Source organism: Pseudophryne corroboree, chromosome 6, assembly GCF_028390025.1.
Source record: "Pseudophryne corroboree isolate aPseCor3 chromosome 6, aPseCor3.hap2, whole genome shotgun sequence".
NCBI classification, from domain to species: domain Eukaryota; kingdom Metazoa; phylum Chordata; class Amphibia; order Anura; family Myobatrachidae; genus Pseudophryne; species Pseudophryne corroboree.
The window spans coordinates 42,733,664-42,755,629 of record NC_086449.1 but is presented as its reverse complement, the minus strand read 5'-3'; the positions used below and the strand labels follow the sequence as shown (position 1 = coordinate 42,755,629).

Genomic DNA, 21,966 nt, shown 5'->3' with positions numbered 1-21,966 from the left:
TCTGAATTCAGCAAGCTGGCATTTAGGCCTAAAAGCCAGCATCCTCTGTTCATTTGTAGAAGTTCAGTAGAAGTTCAGGCTTCAGTGTTCTTTCGGCCTGCTAGGCCTCACTCCATATCAGAGCCTAATCTGGAGTACTCACATGACAGAGTCTGATCACCTGACCTGGAGTTATCCAATCCTGTGCCAGCCCTAGACTCTCTGAATCACCTGACTCTGCTGACCAATCACCAAGGACCAGGAAATATAAGTCAGGAGACTTGAGTTACAGAATCTGCCAGTTCCTTGTGTCACACAGTTATGTGCGGGCTTAGAAGCTGAGCTCCCGTAAGGTAACACTTGTACTTTGGTTCCTGTAAAACTCTGCTCTTTTAGCTACCCAGTCTGGATTACAGTTGTGTTACCATTGATATCCAGTATCAGTCTTGTCTTAAAGACACAGCCGCAGTATTCATCAGTCTCATCTTAAAGACACAGCCGCAGTATTCTTCAGTCTCGTCTTAAAGCCACAGCTGCAGTATTCTTCAGTCTCATCTTAAAGCCACAGCTGCAGTATTCTTCAGTCTCATCTTAAAGCAACAGCTGCAGTATTATCCAGTCTCGTCTTAAAGTCACAGCTGCAATATTCTTCAGTCTCGTCTTAAAGCCACAGCTGCAGTATTCTTCAGTCTCGTCTTAAAGCCACAGCTGCAGTATTCTTCAGTCTCATCTTAAAGCCACAGCTGCAGTATTCTTCAGTCTCGTCTTAAAGCCACAGCTGCAGTATTCTTCAGTCTCGTCTTAAAGCCAAAGCCGCAGTATTCTTCAGTCTAGTCTTAAAGCCACAGCTGCAGTATTCTTCAGTCTTGTCGTAAAGACACAGCCACAGACTTCAATTCATCTTCATCCTCGTCTGAAAGTCACAGCCACAGTCATTGTTCTACATACAGTTGCGTTTCCAGTTAGCCCAGTTCCCAGCCTCGCCAGTAACCAGCCCAGTTCCAGTCTCACCAGTACCCAGCCCGGTTCTCAGTCTCGCCAGTAACCAGCCCAGTTCCAGTCTCACCAGTAACCAGCCCAGTTCTCAGTTTCGCCAGTAACCAGCCCAGTTCTCAGTCTCGCTTGTAACCAGCCCAGTTCCAGTCCCACCAGTAAACAGTCCAGTTCAACGTCTTCAGCTCTTTCCCCAGATCTGTGTAACTCCAGAGAACCTGTTTCATAGCAACCTTGGGTACATTAACACTTACTCATGTGACAGTATATCCAGTTCACTCTCACCAATACATTCACCATCCTGTTAACCACACCATGTCCCTGGTGATCCAGTAGTCAGTATACGGCTCTCTCTGCCAAGGCCTGGGTTTGATCCCCGGTCAGGGATTGCTCTATACTACTTCATCTCACTGATCTTCACAGACCAGCCAAATACACACATACGCTGGGTTCACAAAAACCTCAGTCATGACACCTTACCTGTTCCACAGTCACTGAAGGCCCACTCTACAAGATCGGTGGGGTCTTCCTGGGTGGCTGCCCATGGAGTCTCGGCCTTGCAACTATGCCGAGCTGCTACCTGGTCGAGGAAGAACACCTTTGTGAAGTTCTACAAGTCTGATACCCTGGCCAAAGCGGATACCCAGTTTAAGCAGGTGGTGCTGCAGACGTCTACGCACGTTCCCGTCCATTCTGGAAGCTTTGGAACGTCTCCATCATACTAAGACACCAGTATCCCTTATGGATGCTAGAGAAAATAGGATTTTAATTACCTACTGATAAATAATTTTCTCGCAGTCCATAAGGGATACTGGGCGCCCGCCTCAGTGTGTTGACTTTTCTGCATGTTTTTTCTCATCTTGAAGTTACCTGTTCAGCTGTTGCTGTTTTGTTACCAGCCATTGCTGGTTGGTTTATGTTATTGGTGTGCTGGTGTGTGAATCTCACCACTCGTTGTTTGTTATGTTCCTTCTCTCAAGTATGTCCATTCTCCTTCAGGCACAGTTTTACCTAGACTGCCTGTAGGAGGGGGCATAGAGGGGTGGAGCCTGCACACCCAGTTGAAAAAAATTAAAGTGCACTGGCTCCTTTGGACCCCTTCTGTACCCATCGTACTAAGACCCCAGTATCCCATATGGACTACGAGAAAAGGATTTACTGGTGGTATAGTAATTAAAATCCTATTTTTGATGATTGTGGTTTACAGCTTAAGAAAACCCCAAATCCAAAATCTCAGAAAATTAGAATATTACATAAAATCAATAAAAAAAAGGATTTTAAATACAGAAATGTCGGCCCTCTGAAAAGGAATCCTAGGCATTGTAGGCTTATGCACAGCAAGGAATGTAACTTTAGTAGCAGCTCAGGTGAAATTGGTTGATACTTAAATTGACACTTTGTTGATTTATATTCAAGTAATCTAAATAGTAGCAAATCAAACTAGAAAGGAGCTATCTCTGCTACATTCTCTGCTTGATCTATAACGTATGTCACTAATTTCTTAGTGTGGAAAATACTACAGGCCGGTGGATATAATTTACTGTTTTTATATATACTTTTTATACAGATTCTTTATATGTTTTAAATAAATTGAATATATCCAACTCCTGTGCCCTGTAATATTGTTGTGTTTTTTAGTCTTTTCAAACGCTATAGGGTCGAGTAACCCCTATTTTTTACTGGCTGCGCAGGAATTGGGTTTGATCAGCGCTTGGTCAATTTGTGTATATATCATATAAACAATGCACTGTGGAAAATACACCATTGTCCTGTGCAGTATAAGGTAACCTATGTACACTGCTCAAAAAAATAAAGGGAACACTTAAACAACACAATGTAACTCCAAGTCAATCACACTTCTGTGAAATCAAACTGTTCACTTAGGAAGCAACACTGATTGACAATCAATTTCACATGCTGTTGTGCAAATGGAATAGACAACAGGTGGAAATTATAGGCAATTAGCAAGACACCCCCAATAAAGGAGTTGTTCTGCAGGTGGTGACCACAGACCACTTCTCAGCTCCTATGCTTTCTGGCTGATGTTTTGGTCACTTTTGAAAGCTGGCGTTGCTTTAACTCTAGTGGTAGCATGAGACGGAGTCTACAACCCACACAAGTGGCTCAGGTAGTGCAGCTCATCCAGGATGGCACATCAATGTGAGCTGTGGCAATAAGGTTTGCTGTGTCTGTCAGCGTAGTGTCCAGAGCATGGAGGCGCTACCAGGAGACAAGCCAGTACATCAGGAGACGTGGAGGAGGCCGTAGGAGAGCAACAACCCAGCAGCAGGACCGCTACCTCCGCCTTTGTGCAAGGAGGAACAGGAGGAGCACTGACAGAGCCCTGTAAAATGACCTCCAGCAAGCCCCAAATGTGCATGTGTCTACTCAAACGATCAGAAACAGACTCCATGAGGGTGATATGAGGGCCCAACGTCCACAGGTGGGGGTTGTGCTTACAGCCCAACACCAGGCAGGACGTTTGGCATTTGCCAGAGAACACCAAGATTGGCAAATTCGCCACTGGCGCCCTGTGCTCTTCACAGATGAAAGCAGGTTCTCACTGAGCACATGTGACAGACGTGACAGAGTCTGGAGATGCCAAGGAGAACGTTCTGCTTTCTGCAACATCCTCCAGCATGACCGGTTTGGCAGTGGGTCAGTAATGGTGTGGGGTGGCATTTCTTTGGGGGGCCACACAGCCCTCCATGTGCTCACCAGAGGTATCCTGACAGCTATTAGGTACCGAGATGAGATCCTCAGACCCCTTGTGAGACCATGTGCTGGTGCGGTTGGCCCTGGGTTCCTCCTAATGCAAGACAATGCTAGACCTCATGTGGCTGGAGTGTGTCAGCAGTTCCTGCAAGATAAAAGGCATTGATGCTATGGACTGGCCCGCCCGTTCCCCAGACCTGAATCCAATTGAGCACATCTGGGACATCATGTCTTGCTCCATCCACCAATGCCACCTTGCACCACAGAGTGTCCAGGAGTTGGCGGATGCTTTAGTCCAGGTCTGGGAGGAGATCCCTCAGGAGACCATCCACCACCTCATCAGGAGCATGCCCAGGCATTGTAGGGAGGTCATACAGGCACGTGGAGGCCACATACACTACTGAGCCTCATTTTGACTTGTTTTAAGGACATTACATTAAAGTTGGATCAGCCTGTAGTGTGTTTTTCCACTTTAATTTTGAGTGTGACTCAAAATCCAGGCCTCCATGGGTTAATAAATTTGATTTCCATTGATCATTTTTGTGTGATTTTGTTGTCAGCACATTCAACTATGTAAAGAACAAAGTATTTAATAAGAATATTTCATTCATTCAGATCTAGGATGTGTTATTTTAGTGTTCCCATTATTTTTTTGTGCAGTGTAAATTGTATAATTCAACTGCACAGTCTGGAATCTGAGTGGGCCTCCAGGCAGTGGAGCCCATCGGGGGTTTCTCCTTTACCCCTGTGGTCCAGTCCAACCCTGCGTAAAGGCAAGTAAGCAACATAACAAAGCAATGAGGAAGGCTAGTCAAATACCTGGTTGCATAGGGAGAGGAATCAGCAGCAAAAAGAAAGAAGTAATAATGCCACTGTATAGGTCATTGGTACGGCCTCATCTAGAATACTGTATTCAATTCTGTAGGCCATATTTTTAGAAGTATATTAATACATTAAAGATGGTACAAAGAAAGGCAGCTAAAGTGGTGCATGGCCGACATCACAAAACAAGTGCCGGGATCCCGATACATCCCTCTTCGGGTATTACACTCCTGTTATCCAATAGATTGTAAGCTAGCGAGCAGGGCCCTCTTACTTCTCTGATTGTTAATACACATTTTCAATTTATTCATGATGATTTGTTTCCTATTTTAAAGCACAATGGAATATACTGGCACTTTACAATTATTTCATAATAAATAAAGTATAATGAAGAACACCCTAGAGAGTTTCACAAAATGGTGTTTCAAAAAACGGTTCTGCCCCAGGATTGGATAAGGACAGTGGGCTTACATTATATGCTTCCTCATGAATGCAATGCTTACTGGAACCAGAAGGATGTATAGCCTTGTAAATAGAAACACCTTCTGGCCTCCTTTTCTTCCTTTGGTATAGAGACCCTTCAAAGGTTCATTCTGCAGACACAGAGACATAGAACCGTGATGTAATCTTAATGTCGACATTTGCAATGTCCTCGTGTTGTACAGACTGGCAGCAGAGTGTTAGGCACTATGTGGAGGGTTGGACACTAAGGGTAGGTTATGGTTAGGCTACAAGAGGGGAGATTACAGTTGGCACTAGGAGAAGGTTAGGGATAGGTTATGGGGGGTTAGGGATAGGCTACAAAGGGGTGGTTAGGATTAGGCATTATGGGGAGGGTTAGGCTACAGGAGGGGATGTTAGAGTTAGGCTACAGGAGAGGTTGTTAGGGTTAGGCATTAGGGGGAGGGTTAGGCTACAGGAGGGGATGTTAGGGTTAGGCTACAGGAGGGGTTGTTAGGGTTAGGCATTAGGGGGAGGGTTAGGCTACAGGAGGATTAGGGTTAGGCTACAGGAGGGGATGTTATGGTTAGGCTACAGTGGGGTTAGGCTACAGGAGGGGATGTTAGAGTTAGGCTACAGGAGGGGTGGTTAGGGGGTAGGCACTGGAGGGAGGCAGTGGCGTAACTAGAAATTTTTCTCCCCCAAGCGAAAACATTCTCTGGCGCCCCACCACCCATAATTGCCACTAGAAAAGTGATCAATCTATGCGACGCAAAAAGGGGGCATGGCCTTCCTGAAATGGGTATGGCTTTGCTTAAAGCGGCATGGCATTGCTGGAAAACACCACCTCATACCCCAGTTTTGCAACCTTCACCACAGGAAAAAAAATAATCCTGATTCATGCCCCTTACATTATTTGTCATTTTTCCTCCTTATAGTAATGCCCAGTATACATTATGCCACATACTGCAATGACCCTTAGACATTATGCCACACACAAAAATGCCCATTACACAATATGCCACACACCATAATGCCCCTGACACATTATGCCACACACCGTAATGCCTGTGACACATTATGCCACACATTGCAATGCCCGTTATACATTATGCTACACACTGCAATGCCCCTGATACATTATACCACATACCACAATGCCAGTAAATAAGATTTTACTCACCGGTAAATCTATTTCTCGTAGTCCGTAGTGGATGCTGGGGACTCCGTAAGGACCATGGGGAATAGCGGCTCCGCAGGAGACTGGGCACAGCTAAGAAAGATTTAGGACTACCTGGTGTGCACTGGCTCCTCCCACTATGACCCTCCTCCAGACCTCAGTTAGGATACTGTGCCCGGAAGAGCTGACACAATAAGGAAGGATTTTGAATCCCGGGTAAGACTCATACCAGCCACACCAATCACACCGTATAACTCGTGATATGATACCCAGTTAACAGTATGAACATAACAGAGCCTCTCAACAGATGGCTCAACAATAACCCTTTTAGTTAACGATAACCATATACAAGTATTGCAGACAGTCCGCACTTGGGACGGGCGCCCAGCATCCACTACGGACTACGAGAAATAGATTTACCGGTGAGTAAAATCTTATTTTCTCTGACGTTCTAGTGGATGCTGGGGACTCCGTAAGGACCATGGGGATTATACCAAAGCTCCCAAACGGGCGGGAGAGTGCGGATGACTCTGCAGCACCGAATGAGAGAACTCAAGGTCCTCCTCAGCCAGGGTATCAAATTTGTAGAATTTTGCAAACGTGTTTGCCCCTGACCAAGTAGCAGCTCGGCAAAGTTGTAAAGCCGAGACCCCTCGGGCAGCCGCCCAAGAAGAGCCCACTTTCCTTGTGGAATGGGCTTTTACAGATTTAGGGTGCGGCAGTCCAGCCGCAGAATGTGCAAGTTGAATCGTGCTACAGATCCAGCGAGCAATCATCTGCTTAGAAGCAGGAGCACCCAGCTTGTTGGGTGCATACAGGATAAATAGCGAGTCAGTCTTCCTGACTCCAGCTGTCCTGGAAACATATACTTTTCAGGGCCCTGACTACGTCCAGTAACTTGGAATCCTCCAAGTCCCAAGTAGCCGCAGGCACCACAATAGGTTGGTTCACATGAAACTCTGATACCACCTTAGGAAGGAATTGGGAACGAGTCCTCAATTCCGCCTTTCCCATATAAAATACAGATAAGGGCTTTTGTATGACAAAACCGCCAATTCTGATACACGCCTGGCCGACGCCAAGGCCCACAGAATGACCACTTTCCACGTGAGGTATTATAGCTCCACGGATTTAAGTGGCTCAACCCAATGCGACTTCAGGAAATCCAACACCACGTTGAGATCCCACAGTGCCACTGGAGGCACAAACGGGGGCTGACTATGCAGCACTCCCTTAACAAAAGTCTGAACTTCAGGCAGTGAAGCCAGTTCCATTTTGGAAGAAAATCGATAGAGCCGAAATCTGGACCTTAATGGAACCCAATTTTAGGCCCATAGTCACCTCTGACTGTAGGAAGTGCAGAAATCGACCTAGCTGAAATTTCTCCTTTGGGGCCTTCCTGGCCTCACAGTATGCAACATATTTCCGCCATATGCGGTGATAATGGTTAGCGTTCACTTCTTTCCTAGCTTTAAATAGCGTAGGGATAACTTCCTCCGGAATTCCCTTTTCCTTCAGGATCCGGCGTTCAATCGCCATGCCGTCCAACGCAGCCGCGGTACGTCTTGGAACAGACAGGCCCCCTGCTGCAGCAGGTCCTGTCTGAGCGGCAGAGGCCATGGGTCTGAGATCATTTCTTGGAGATCTGGTTACCAAGCTCTTCTTGGCCAACCCGGAACAATGAGTATAGTTCTTACTCCTCTCCTTCTTATTATTCTCATTACCCTGGGTAAGAGAGGCAGAGAAGGGAACACATACACCGACTGGTACACCCACGGTGTTACCAGAGCGTCCACAGCTATCGCCTGAGGGTCCTTGACCTGGCGCAATATCTTTGTAACTTTTAGTTGAGGCGGGACGCCATCATGTCCACCTGTGGCCTTTCCCAACGGTGTACAATCATTTGGAAGACTTCTGGATGAAGTCCCCACTCTCCCGGGTGGAGGTCGTGTCTTCTGAGAAAGTCTGCTTCTCAGTTGTCCACTCCGGGAATGAACACTGCTGACAGTGCTAACACAGGATTTTCCGCCCATCGGAGAATCCTTGTGGCTTCTGCCATCGCCATCCTGCTTCTTGTGCCGCCCTGTCGTTTACATGAGCGACCGCCGTGATGTTGTCTGACTGGATCAGCACCAGCCGGTGTTGAAGCAGGGGTCTAGCCTGACTTAGGGCATTGTAAATGGCCCTTAGTTCCAGAGTATTTATGTGTAGGGAAGTCTCCTGACTTTTCCATAGCCTTGGAAGTTTCTTCCCTGTGTGACTGCCCCCCAGCCTCGAAGGCTGGCATCCGTGGTCACCAGGACCCAGTCCTGTATGCCGAATCTGCGGCCCCCTAGAAGATGAGCACTCTGCAGCCACCACAACAGCGACACCCTGGCCCTTGGAGACAGGGTTATCCGCCGATGCATCTGAAGATGCGACCCGGACCACATGTCCAACAGATCCCACTGGAAAATCCTTGCATGGGACCTGGCGAATGGAATTTCTTCGTAAGAAGCTACCATCTTTCCCAGGGCTCACGTGCATTGATGCACCGACACCTGTATATGTATTAGGAGGTCTCTGTCTAGAGACGACAACTCCTTGGACTTCTCCTCCGGGAGAAACCCTTTTTATCCTGTTCTGTGTCCAGAACCATACTCAGGAACAGTAGACGTGTCGTAGGAACCAGCTGCGACTTTGGATATTCAGAATCCAGCCGTGCTGTTGTAGCACTTCCCGAGATAGTGCTACTCCTCCGAACAACTGCTCCCTGGACCTCGCCTTTATAAGGAGATCGTCCAAGTACGGGATAATTATTTCTGCCATTACCTTGGTAAATACCTCGGTGCCGGGGACAGACCAACGGCAACGTCTGGAATTGGTAATGACAATCCTGTACCACAGTTTTGAGGTACTCCTGGTGAAGAGGGTAAATAGGGACATGCAGGTAAGCATCCTTGATGTCCAGTGATACCATGAAATTCTCCAGGCTTGCAATAATCGCCCTGAGCGATTCCATTTTGAACTTGAACCTTCGTATATAAGTGTTCAAGGCTTTCAATTTTAGAATGGGTCTCACCGAACCGTCTGGTTTTGGTACCACAACATTTTGGAATAGTAACCCTGGCCTTGTTGAAGGAGGGGTACCTTGATTTCACCTGCTGGAAGTACAGCTTGTGAATTGCCGCCAGTACTACCTTTCTCCGAGGGCAGCAGGCAAGGCTGATGTGAGGTAACGGCGAGGGGGAGTCGCCTCGAACTCCAGCCTGTATCCCTGTGATACTATTTGCAGAACCTAGGGATCCACCTGTGGGCAAACCCACTGGTCCCTGAAGTTCCCGAGACGCGCCCCTACCGCACCTGTCTCCACCTGTGGAGCCCCAACGTCATGCGGTGGACTCAGAGGAGGCGGGGGAAGATTTTTGATCCTGGGAACTGGCTGCTGGTGCAGCTTTTTCCTTCTTCCCTTGTCTCTGTGCAGAAAGGAAGCGCCTTTGACCCGCTTGCTTTTCTGAAGCCGAAAGGACTGTACCTGAAAATACGGTGCTTTCTTAGGCTGTGAGGAAACCTGAGGTAAAAATTTTTCTTCCCGGCTGTTGCTGTGGATACGAGGTCCCAGAGACCATCCCCAAACAATTCCTCACCCTTATAAGGCAGAATCTCCATGTGCCTTTTATAGGCAGCATCACCTGTCCACTGCCGGGTTTCTAATACCCTCCTGGCAGAATGGACATTGCATTAATTCTGGATGCCAGCCGGCAAATATCCCTCTGTGCATCCTTTATATATAAGACGACGTCTTTAATATGCTCTATGTTAGCAAACTATTATCCCTGTCTTAGAGTATTAATATTATCTGACAGGGTATCAGACCACGCTGCAGCAGCACTATTTATGCTGAGGCAATTGCAGGTCTCAGTATATAACCTGAGTGTGTATATACAGACTTCAGGATAGCCTCCTGCTTTTTATCAGCAGGCTCCTTCAAGGTGGCCGTATCCTAAGACGGCAGTGCCACCTTTTTTGACAAACGTGTGAGCGCCTTATCCACCCTAAGGGATATCTCCCAACGTGACCTATCCTCTGGCGGGAAAGGGTACGCCATCAGTAACTTTTTAGAAATTACCAGTTTCTTATTGGGGGAACCCACGCTACTTTACACACTTCATTCATTCATCTGATGGGGGAACAAAACACTGGCTGCTTTTTCTCCCCAAAAATAAAACCCCTTTTATGTGGTACTTGGGTTCATGTCAGAAATGCGTAACACATTTTTCATTGCCGAGATCATGTAACGGATGTTCCTAGTGGATTGTGTATATGTCTCAACCTCGTCGACACTGGAGTCAGACTCCGTGTCGACATCTGTGTCTGCCATCTGAGGTAACGGGCGCTTTTTTGAGCCCCTGATGGCCTTTGAGACGCCTGGGCAGGCGCGGGCTGAGAAGCCGGCTGTCCCACAGCTGTTTTACGTCATCCAGCCTTCTATGTAAGGAGTTGACATTGTCGGTTAATACCTTCCACCTATCCATCCACTCTGGTGTCGGCCCCACAGGGGACGACATCCCATTTATCGGCCTCTGCTCCACCTCCACGTAACCTTCCTCATCCCACATGTCGACACAGCCGTACCGACACACAGCACACACACAGGGAATGCTCTGACTGAGGACAGGACCCCACAAAGTCCTTTGGGGAGACAGAGAGAGAGTATGCCAGCACACACCAGAGCGCTATATAATGCAGGGATTAACACTATAAATGAGTGATTTTTCCCCCAATAGCTGCTTGTATAAACAATATTGCACCTAAATTGTGTGCCCCTCCTCTCTTTTTAACCCTTTGAGCCTGAAAACTACAGGGGAGAGCATGGGGAGCTGTCTTCCAGCTGCACTGTGAAGAGAAAATGGCGCCAGTGTGCTGAGGGAGATAGCTCCGTCCCTTTTTCGCTGACTTTTCTCCCGCTTTTTTATGGATTCTGGCAGGGGTATTTATCACATATATAGCCTCTGGGGCTATATATTGTGATATATTTGCCAGCCAAGGTGTTTTTATTGCTGCTCTGGGCGCCCCCCCCCCCCCCCCCCCAGCGCCCTGCACCCTCAGTGACCGGAGTGTGAAGTGTGTATGAGGAGCAATGGCGCACAGCTGCAGTGCTGTGTGCTACCTTGGTGAAGACTGGTGTCTTCTGCCGCCGATTTTCCGGACTCTTCTTGCTTATGGCTCTGTGAGGGGGCCGGCGGCGCGGCTCTGGGACCGAACATCAATGGCCGGTTCCATGCGGTCGATCCCTCTGGAGCTAATGGTGTCCAGTAGCCTAAGAAGCCCAAGCTACCACCAGTTAGGTAGGTTCGCTTCTTCTCCCCTTAGTCCCTCGCTGCAGTGAGTCTGTTGCCAGCAGATCTCACTGTAAAATAAAAAACCTAAAATATACTTTCTCTCTAGGAGCTCAGGAGAGCCCCTAGTGTGCATCCAGCTCAGCCGGGCACAGGATTCTAACTGAGGTCTGGAGGAGGGTCATAATGGGGGGAGCCAGTGCACACCAGGTAGTCCTAAATCTTTCTTAGCTGTGCCCAGTCTCCTGCGGAGCCGCTATTCCCCATGGTCCTTACGGAGTCCCCAGCATCCACTAGGACGTCAGAGAAATATAGTATAGCACACACCGTAATGCCTGTGACACATTATGACACACACCGCATTGTCCGTGACACATTATGACATACACCGCAATGTCCATGATACATTATGCCACACACCGCAATGTCCGTGATACATTATGCCACACACCACAATGCCCATTACACATTAAGCCATACAGTAAGGCTTCAAATTACTTTTAAAATTACCTGCTCATTGCCAGAGGTTTCATGCTCTTTGTTTCATGCATGGTGCCAGGGGTTTTCATACTCAGGGTGTCATGCTCGTTGCCAGGGGTTTCATGCGGTAGGTGTTATGCTCGTTGCCAGGTGTTTCATGTGCTAGGTGTTATGCTTGTTGCCAAGGGTATCATGTGCTGTGTGTCAAGCTCGTTGCCAGGGGGTAATATTCGTTGCCAGGGGTTTCATGCAACAGGTGTCATGCTTGTTGCTAGGGGGTAATGCTTGTTGCCAGGGGTGTGCCCCCAGTGACACATATGCCTCCAGTGCCAGATAAAAATATGGCCCCATAGTGCCAGAAACACATATGCCCCCAGTGCCCCATATGCCCCCCCAGTGCCAGCTACATATATGCCCCTAGTGCCAAATATGCCCCACCAGTGGCAGGTACACACCGTTCTCCCGCTCACTGCTGCTGTGCTGTCCGGGAAGGAGGGTACAGTCTGGGAAGGAGGGCACAGCACACGCCTCTCTTGTGTCCGTCCTGCGTCTCCGGCAGCGTGTCTGTCAAATGAAGCACAGGTTCATGAGTCAATCAGGGCTCGCGGATCGGCAGCTGCGGCTCCTGATTGGCTCCCAGTCCATGAGCTCTGATTGGCTCACGAACCAGCACTGCATTTGACAGACACGCCACCACCTCCGGAGACACAGGAGTCAGGAGAGACGCGCGCTGTGCCCTCCTTCCCGGACTGTACACTCCTTCCCAGACAGCACAGCAGCAATCAGTGACGGCACCCCTGCAGCCCTGCGCCTCCGCAGTGGCTGCGGGGGTGGTAGTTATGCCACTGGAGGGAGGGTTGAAGTAAAGCTATGGAGGAGGGTTAGGGTTAGGCTACAGGAGAGGTGGTTAGGCACTAGGGTGAGGGTTAGAGTTAGGCTATGGGGGTTAGGGTTAGGCTACAGGAGAGGTGTTTATAGTTAGGCACTAGGGGGAGGGTAAGGTTTAGGCTATGGGAGGTTAGGGTTAGATACTAGGGGGAGGGTTAGGGTTTGGCTATGGGAGAGGAGGTTAAGGTTAGGCAACAGGAGGGGTGGTTAGTGTTAGGCACTAGGGGTAGGGTTAGGCTATGGGAGGGTAGGGCAGGGTTAGGCTAATGGAGGGGTGGTTATGGTTAGGCACTAGGAGGATGGTTAGGGTTAGGTTACAGGAGGGGTTGTTAGGGTTAGGTACTAGGGGTAGGGTTAGGCTATGGGAGGGTAGGGCAGGGTTAGGCTAATGGAGGGGTGGTTATGGTTAGGCACTAGGAGGAGGGTTAGGTTACAGGCGGGGTCGTTAGGGTTAGGCACTAGGGGGAGGGTTAGGCTACAGGAGGGGTTGTTAGGGTTAGGCACTAGGGGGAGGGTTAGGCTACAGGAGGGGTTGTTAGGGTTAGGCACTAGGGGGAGGGTTAGGGTTAGGCTACAGGAGGGGTTGTTAGGGTTAGGCACTAGGGGGGGCTTAGGATTAGGCTACAGGAGGGGTTGTTAGGGTTAGGCACTAGGGGGAGGGTTAGGCTACAGGAGGGGTTGTTGGGGTTAGGCACTAGGGGGAGGGTTAGGGTTAGGCTACAGGAGGGGTTGTTAGGGTTAGGCACTAGGGGGAGGGTTAGGGTTTGGCTACGGGAGGGGAGGTTAGGCTAATAGAGGGGTGGTTACTGTTAGGTACTAGGAGGAGGGTTAGACTATAGGAGAGGAGGTTAGGCTCAGGATACATCAACCCCATGGTTCTAGTGAGGCTCAGAGTAGGGATCTGTTATTCATTTATGACATAATTGGCACTGGATGCAAATACTGGGATGAAATAAGATTATTAGCCAGATATCACAGGTAATCCGTATGGCCTTACTGACGGCAGTGAGCCAGAGATGAATAAAATGAAGTTGTTGCAGGGCTAGATATTCTATAGCAACTATTCACTTACCGAGCACCAGACATCAGCAGTTTGGCTTCATAAATAGTATAACAAGATAATTGTATGTGAGGAATGAATTGGAAAAACTGGATCCTCAATTAAAATGTATCTTTTAAATTTGTTAATCTCTTCTTAAGCCTCTGATAAATTTCAATCTGTGTAACCAGCGATTCCCCTCCCCCAGCCCTGTCACCGACAGGATTATCTCTGGCAACGTTTCTCCAATCAAGGTCCTCTCAGCCTCCAGCTCATTGGGTAAGTTGGCTGCAGGATAATATTGACACTACGAGGGATGGGGGGGATTTTAATTAGGTGCAAGATGCCTTACACATCATTTTAACATGTATAATGTGCTAAGGACAAGCAAACAAGATTGAGAGAAGTAGAAGAAGAGAAAGGGGAGGAAGAGGAAGTAGAACTTTATTTTAAAAAGTACTCTTTCTCCCTTGAGCTATGCCCATTGTGGGTCTTTTCTGTGAATTTGTCCCTGGCACATCACATGCCATATGACACGTGAAGCTACATATTCGCCTCCGCCACAATTTATTTTATCTTTTTCAAATGACTATCACTTTTCTGCATCTTTTATTTCAGTCCCAAAGAGAAATAGCTGTATTGCTCAATGACCTCCTTTCTTTCTATAGCTCAGTTTGAAATCAGCATTTTTGGAACATGTATTTATTTGCACCTACATACACATAACTGGTTGCATAAGCCCCGTGGTGTCGAGAGAGGGGGGGGGGGAGGGTGCACATTACCTGGGCCCAGGTCTGATGGAGGGGTACAGTAGGGGCCCAGGCCCCCTCCCCCTTACCTGCCAGCTCTTCTCCTCAGCCCAGCACACTCTGCTGTGTACTGGGCTGCAGTGTGGCCAAGGAGGTGCTTAAAATGCAATTTTTTCCAGTATTTTTTTCTAAGGGTACATGACCACACCTCCTGTGATTAGGCCACGCCCCTTGAAAAGTACCTGGGCCCAGCCCGGCTCTCGACTGCCCTGCATAAGCCATGTGCTTTCATAATAGTAACACCAGAGGGCATTTAGTGCTTCACAATCAAACTGTATTTTAAATTATATTAACAATATTACTAGTAATTAAATATTACTAGTGAATAATTGAATCGATGTTGGAATTACCTCTTATCTCCCCCTCTTCTTTCCCTGCCTCTTCCCTTTTTTTACCCTCTCTCACTGTCGCTTTTCTTCTTTTCTGTCTCTGTTTTGCCTCATAGCATCTTCACTCTTCCTGCACTATTCAAACTCTTGCCCATGCCTTGTCCCCACCACTGTTGCTACCTTTGATGCTCTCCTACATGTAACCACCTGCTACGCCGTGTCCCTTCTCCCAGTTCCCCTTGACTCCCACCTCTCTCTTTCTGTCATGTCCCGTCTCTTCTTCAGCATCACTCACAGTGCGCCTCTCTTTGCACTCCTGCCCACCTCTCAGAGCCGGATTAACAATGGGGCGGATGGAGCTGCAGCTCCAGGCCCCCCATTGAAAATAGGCCCACAGGACCCCAAATCGGCCGTCCGAAGTCTCGACCACTTCACGCACAGCAGCGGGGTCCTGCTGACTCCTCCTGAGTCTCAGTCTTTCCCAAGATCCTGTCCTAAGCTCCGCCCCGGACCAGCCCGTAGCTCCGCCCCCTAGCACGGCCAACCTTATGGCTTACCTCACAGTCATACTCGGCTGCCAGGTAAATTCATCGTGACTCCTCCTACTATTATCACGGAGCATGGACTGCCCTGCAGTAACGCTGAGGAGATTCCTGATCAGTGCAGGAACTCCTCAGCAGTTTCTGCTGTGCTCCTATTGGCTGAGTGACACATCACACAAGTCATTCAGCCAATTGGAGCACAGTCGCCCTCACACACACTGGCTGCCTGCATAGGAGGCTGAAGGATGAAATTGTAGGCACCCGGCGCAGAAGAACTTCAACATGATCGCAGAAAACATGGTTAGTGTGTCACACACATGTGTATAATACTATGCAGGCTAATCACTCTTGTAAGCGTGACCCACTACATGTTCCTTATATGTAATATATATGTAATACATGCTCCTTATATGTAATATGTAGCAGCCCCTCCTTTAACCCCTCACCCCCACTAGCTGCCTTTTCTGCAGTATGTACACAGTGTTTACACTGTACAGTATATGTACAGTATGTATAGTGTGTGTGTTATATGTACAGGTTCCCGGCGCTCACACCTCCCCCCGCCCTACCCCTGCCTTCCCACACAGCCTAACCCTAACCCCCCTGCAGCCTAACCCTAACAGCGCCCCCCACTCACACAGCCTAACCCTAACCCACCCCCTAGTGCCTAACCCTAGCCGTGCCCCCCCCACTCACACAGCCTAACCCACCCCCTAGTTCCTAACCAGATCCGTGCCCCTCCCACTCACACAGCCTAACCCTAACCCCACCCTGCAGCCTAACCCACCCCCTAGTGCCTAAACCTAACCGTGCCCCCCTCTGAAACAGCCTAACCCTAACCCCACCCTGCAGCCTAACCCACCCCCTAGTGCCTAAACCTAACCGTGCCCCCCTCTGAAACAGCCTAACCCTAACCCCACCCTGCAGCCTAACCCACCCCCTAGTGCCTAAACCTAACCGTGCCCCCCTCTGACACAGCCTAACCCTAACCCCACCCTGCAGCCTAACCCACCCCCTAGTGCCTAAACCTAACCGTGCCCCCTCTGAAACAGCCTAACCCTAACCCCACCCTGCAGCCTAACCCACCCCCTAGTGCCTAAACCTAACCGTGCCCCCCTCTGAAACAGCCTAACCCTAACCCCACCCTGCAGCCTAACCCACCCCCTAGTGCCTAAACCTAACCGTGCCCCCCTCTGACACAGCCTAACCCTAACCCCACCCTGCAGCCTAACCCACCCCCTAGTTCCTAACCATAGCCGTGCCCCCCTTTGACACAGCCTAACCCACCCCACCCTGGCAATGCTTCCGATACCTGTACACTATGTACAAGGAGCCAAAGAATCTCCTTCAGCGAGGGTAGCGGGAGATGTATATTTTCCAGGGGAAGCCACCTTCCAGCAGTCAATGGGAGACTCGCTGGCTACGGGAACCTGCGCTATCACACATTTCGGCAGCACTGTGACTCGCTGCCTCCCGCAGCAGGAATGTACTAGGACACATCTGTATATGTATTTGTTCACTATTTAGTGTAGGCGTCTCTTATCTAGTGTGGGCTTAGGGTGCGAGTTGCTATTGCAATGGCGTGGAGACCCCTGCATGGCACTGCATCTTGCAGCCTGCTCCCACTCCTAATTCGAACAATTTTGTATGCAGTCACTTAGACATGTTCCCGGGAAAGGACTTCCTGAGCTCTTGTAAAGAAATACTGCTGCTGGCACAGTAGGTAAGAGCCCAATCATCATAGGTGTTTCAGCACCACTAGCAATTGGTTAGAGACTCTCTCACATGATGGTCTGATTTAGACTACTACACACACCTGGGCACAGGCAACTATGGAGCTTATCAGGGTGATCTATAGGAGTTTTGTATTGTCCCTCCATTTATTTCACCTCTACACCCTGTCCCTGCATCCTGGTACCATCACCCCTACACCCTGTCCCTGCATCCCAATACCCTCACCTCTACACCCTGTCCCTGCATCCCGATACCCTCACCCCTACACCCTGTCCCTGCATCCCAATACCCTCACCTCTACACCCTGTCCCTGCATCCCGATACCCTCACTCCTACACCCTGTCCCTGCATCCCAATACCCTCACCTCTACACCCTGTCCCTGCATCCCGATACCCTCACCTCTACACCCTGTCCCTGCATCCCGATACCCTCACCTCTACACCCTGTCCCTGCATCCCGATACCCTCACCTCTACACCCTGTCCCTGCATCCCAATACCCTCACCTCTACACCCTGTCCCTGCATCCCAATACCGTCACCCCTACACCCTGTCCCTGCATCCAGATACCCTCACTCCTACACCCTGTCCCTGCATCCTGGTACCGTCACCCCTACACCCTGTCCCTGCATCCCAATACCCTCACCCCTACACCCTGTCCCTGCATCCCAATACCCTCACCCCTACACCCTGTCCCTGCATCCCAATACCCTCACTCCTACACCCTGTCCCTGCATCCCGATACCCTCACCACTACACCCTGTCCTTGCATCCCAATACCCTCACCCCTACACCCTGTCCCTGCATTCCGATACCCTCACTCCTACACCCTGTCCCTGCATTCCGATACCCTCACTCCTACACCCTGTCCCTGCATCCCGATACCCTCACCCCTACACCCTGTCCCTGCATCCCGATACCCTCACCCCTACACCCTGTCCCTGCATTCCGATACCCTCACCCCTACACCCTGTCCCTGCATCCCGATACCCTCACTCCTACACCCTGTCCCTGCATCCTGATACCCTCACCTCTACACCCTGTCCCTGCATCCCAATACCCTCACCTCTACACCCTGTCCCTGCATCCCGATACCCTCACTCCTACACCCTGTCCCTGCATCCCAATACCCTCACTCCTACACCCTGTCCCTGCATCCCGATACCCTCACCTCTACACCCTGTCCCTGCATCCCGATACCCTCACTCCTACACCCTGTCCCTGCATCTCGATACCCTCACTCCTACACCCTGTCCCTGCATCCCGATACCCTCACCCCTACACCCTGTCCCTGCATCCTGATACCCTCACCCCTACACCCTGTCCCTCCATTTATTTCACCTCTACACCCTGTCCCTGCATCCTGGTACCGTCACCCCTACACCCTGTCCCTGCATCCAGATACCCTCACTCCTACACCCTGTCCCTGCATCCAGATACCCTCACTCCTACACCCTTCCCTGCATCCCGATACCCTCACCCCTACACCCTGTCCCTGCATCCCGATACCCTCACTCCTACACCCTGTCCCTGCATCCCGATACCCTCACTCCTACACCCTGTCCCTGCATCCCAATACCCTCACCCCTACACCCTGTCCCTGCATCCCGATACCCTCACCCCTACACCCTATCCCTCCATTTATTTCACCTCTACACCCTGTCCCTGCATCCTGGTACCGTCACCCCTACACCCTGTCCCTGCATCCAGATACCCTCACTCCTACACCCTGTCCCTGCATCCCAATACCCTCACTCCTACACCCTTCCCTGCATCCCGATACCCTCACCCCTACACCCTGTCCCTGCATCCCGATACCCTCACTCCTACACCCTGTCCCTGCATCCCGATACCCTCACCCCTACACCCTGTCCCTGCATCCCGATACCCTCACTCCTACACCCTGTCCCTGCATCCCGATACCCTCACTCCTACACCCTGTCCCTGCATCCCGATACCCTCACTCCTACACCCTGTCCCTGCATCCCGATACCCTCACTCCTACACCCTGTCCCTGCATCCCAATACCCTCACCCCTACACCCTGTCCCTGCATCCCGATACCCTCACCCCTACACCCTGTCCCTGCATCCCGGTACCGTCACCCCTACACCCTGTCCCTGCATCCAGATACCCTCACTCCTACACCCTGTCCCTGCATCCCAATACCCTCACTCCTACACCCTTCCCTGCATCCCGATACCCTCACCCCTACACCCTGTCCCTGCATCCCGATACCCTCACTCCTACACCCTGTCCCTGCATCCCGATACCCTCACTCCTACACCCTGTCCCTGCATCCCGATACCCTCACTCCTACACCCTGTCCCTGCATCCCAATACCCTCACCCCTACACCCTGTCCCTGCATCCCGATACCCTCACTCCTACACCCTGTCCCTGCATCCCGATACCCTCACCACTACACCCTGTCCCTGCATCCCGATACCCTCACCACTACACCCTGTCCCTGCATCCCGATACCCTCACTCCTACACCCTGTCCCTGCATCCCAATACCCTCACCCCTACACCCTGTCCCTGCATCCCGATACCCTCACTCCTACACCCTGTCCCTGCATCCCGATACCCTCACCACTACACCCTGTCCCTGCATCCCGATACCCTCACCACTACACCCTGTCCTTGCATCCCGATACCCTCACCCCTACACCCTGTCCCTGCATTCCGATACCCTCACTCCTACACCCTGTCCCTGCATTCCGATACCCTCACTCCTACACCCTGTCCCTGCATCCCGATACCCTCACCACTACACCCTGTCCCTGCATCCCGATACCCTCACCACTACACCCTGTCCCTGCATCCCGATACCCTCACTCCTACACCCTGTCCCTGCATCCCAATACCCTCACCCCTACACCCTGTCCCTGCATCCCGATACCCTCACTCCTACACCCTGTCCCTGCATCCCGATACCCTCACCACTACACCCTGTCCCTGCATCCCGATACCCTCACCACTACACCCTGTCCTTGCATCCCAATACCCTCACCCCTACACCCTGTCCCTGCATTCCGATACCCTCACCCCTACACCCTGTCCCTGCATTCCGATACCCTCACTCCTACACCCTGTCCCTGCATCCCGATACCCTCACCCCTACACCCTGTCCCTGCATCCCGATACCCTCACCCCTACACCCTGTCCCTGCATTCCGATACCCTCACTCCTACACCCTGTCCCTGCATCCCAATACCCTCACCCCTACACCCTGTCCCTGCATCCCGATACCCTCACTCCTACACCCTGTCCCTGCATCCCGATACCCTCACTCCTACACCCTGTCCCTGCATTCCGATACCCTCACTCCTACACCCTGTCCCTGCATCCCGATACCCTCACTCCTACACCCTGTCCCTGCATCCCGATACCCTCACTCCTACACCCTGTCCCTGCATCCCGATACCCTCACCCCTACACCCTGTCCCTGCATCCCGATACCCTCACCCCTACACCCTGTCCCTGCATCCCGATACCCTCACCACTACACCCTGTCCCTGCATCCCGATACCCTCACCACTACACCCTGTCCTTGCATCCCGATACCCTCACCCCTACACCCTGTCCCTGCATTCCGATACCCTCACTCCTACACCCTGTCCCTGCATTCCGATACCCTCACTCCTACACCCTGTCCCTGCATCCCGATACCCTCACCCCTACACCCTGTCCCTGCATCCCGATACCCTCACCCCTACACCCTGTCCCTGCATTCCGATACCCTCACTCCTACACCCTGTCCCTGCATCCCGATACCCTCACTCCTACACCCTGTCCCTGCATCCCGATACCCTCACCTCTACACCCTGTCCCTGCATCCCAATACCCTCACCTCTACACCCTGTCCCTGCATCCCGATACCCTCACCTCTACACCCTGTCCCTGCATCCCGATACCCTCACTCCTACACCCTGTCCCTGCATCCCAATACCCTCACCCCTACACCCTGTCCCTGCATCCCAATACCCTCACCCCTACACCCTGTCCCTGCATCCCGATACCCTCACTCCTACACCCTGTCCCTGCATCCCGATACCCTCACCCCTACACCCTGTCCCTGCATTCCGATACCCTCACTCCTACACCCTGTTCCTGCATCCCAATACCCTCACCCCTACACCCTGTCCCTGCATCCCAATACCCTCACCCCTACACCCTGTCCCTGCATCCCAATACCCTCACCTCTACACCCTGTCCCTGCATCCCAATACCCTCACTCATACACCCTGTCCCTGCATCCCGATACCCTCACCCCTACACCCTGTCCCTGCATCCCGATACCCTCACCCCTACACCCTGTCCCTGCATCCCGATACCCTCACTCCTACACCCTGTCCCTGCATCCTGATACCCTCACCTCTACACCCTGTCCCTGCATCCCAATACCCTCACCTCTACACCCTGTCCCTGCATCCCGATACCCTCACCTCTACACCCTGTCCCTGCATCCCGATACCCTCACTCCTACACCCTGTCCCTGCATCCCGATACCCTCATCCCTACACCCTGTCCCTGCATCCTGATACCCTCACCTCTACACCCTGTCCCTGCATCCCAATACCCTCACCTCTACACCCTGTCCCTGCATCCCGATACCCTCACTCCTACACCCTGTCCCTGCATCCCGATACCCTAACTCCTACACCCTGTCCCTGCATCCTGATACCCTCACCTCTA

At 51.0% G+C, this 21,966-nt stretch overlaps 1 protein-coding gene across 1 annotated transcript in view; it reads left to right on the top strand.

Moving 5' to 3' along the window:
* The window catches only part of LOC134934218 (NXPE family member 3-like), a 69,604-nt gene that overhangs the window by 24,375 nt on the left and 23,263 nt on the right, over positions 1 to 21,966 (top strand). Inside the window, exon 4 of the mRNA XM_063929705.1 lies at positions 14,064 to 14,134. Coding sequence (XP_063785775.1) covers positions 14,064 to 14,134 — 71 coding nt within the window. The remainder of the gene's footprint in view (positions 1 to 14,063; positions 14,135 to 21,966) is intronic.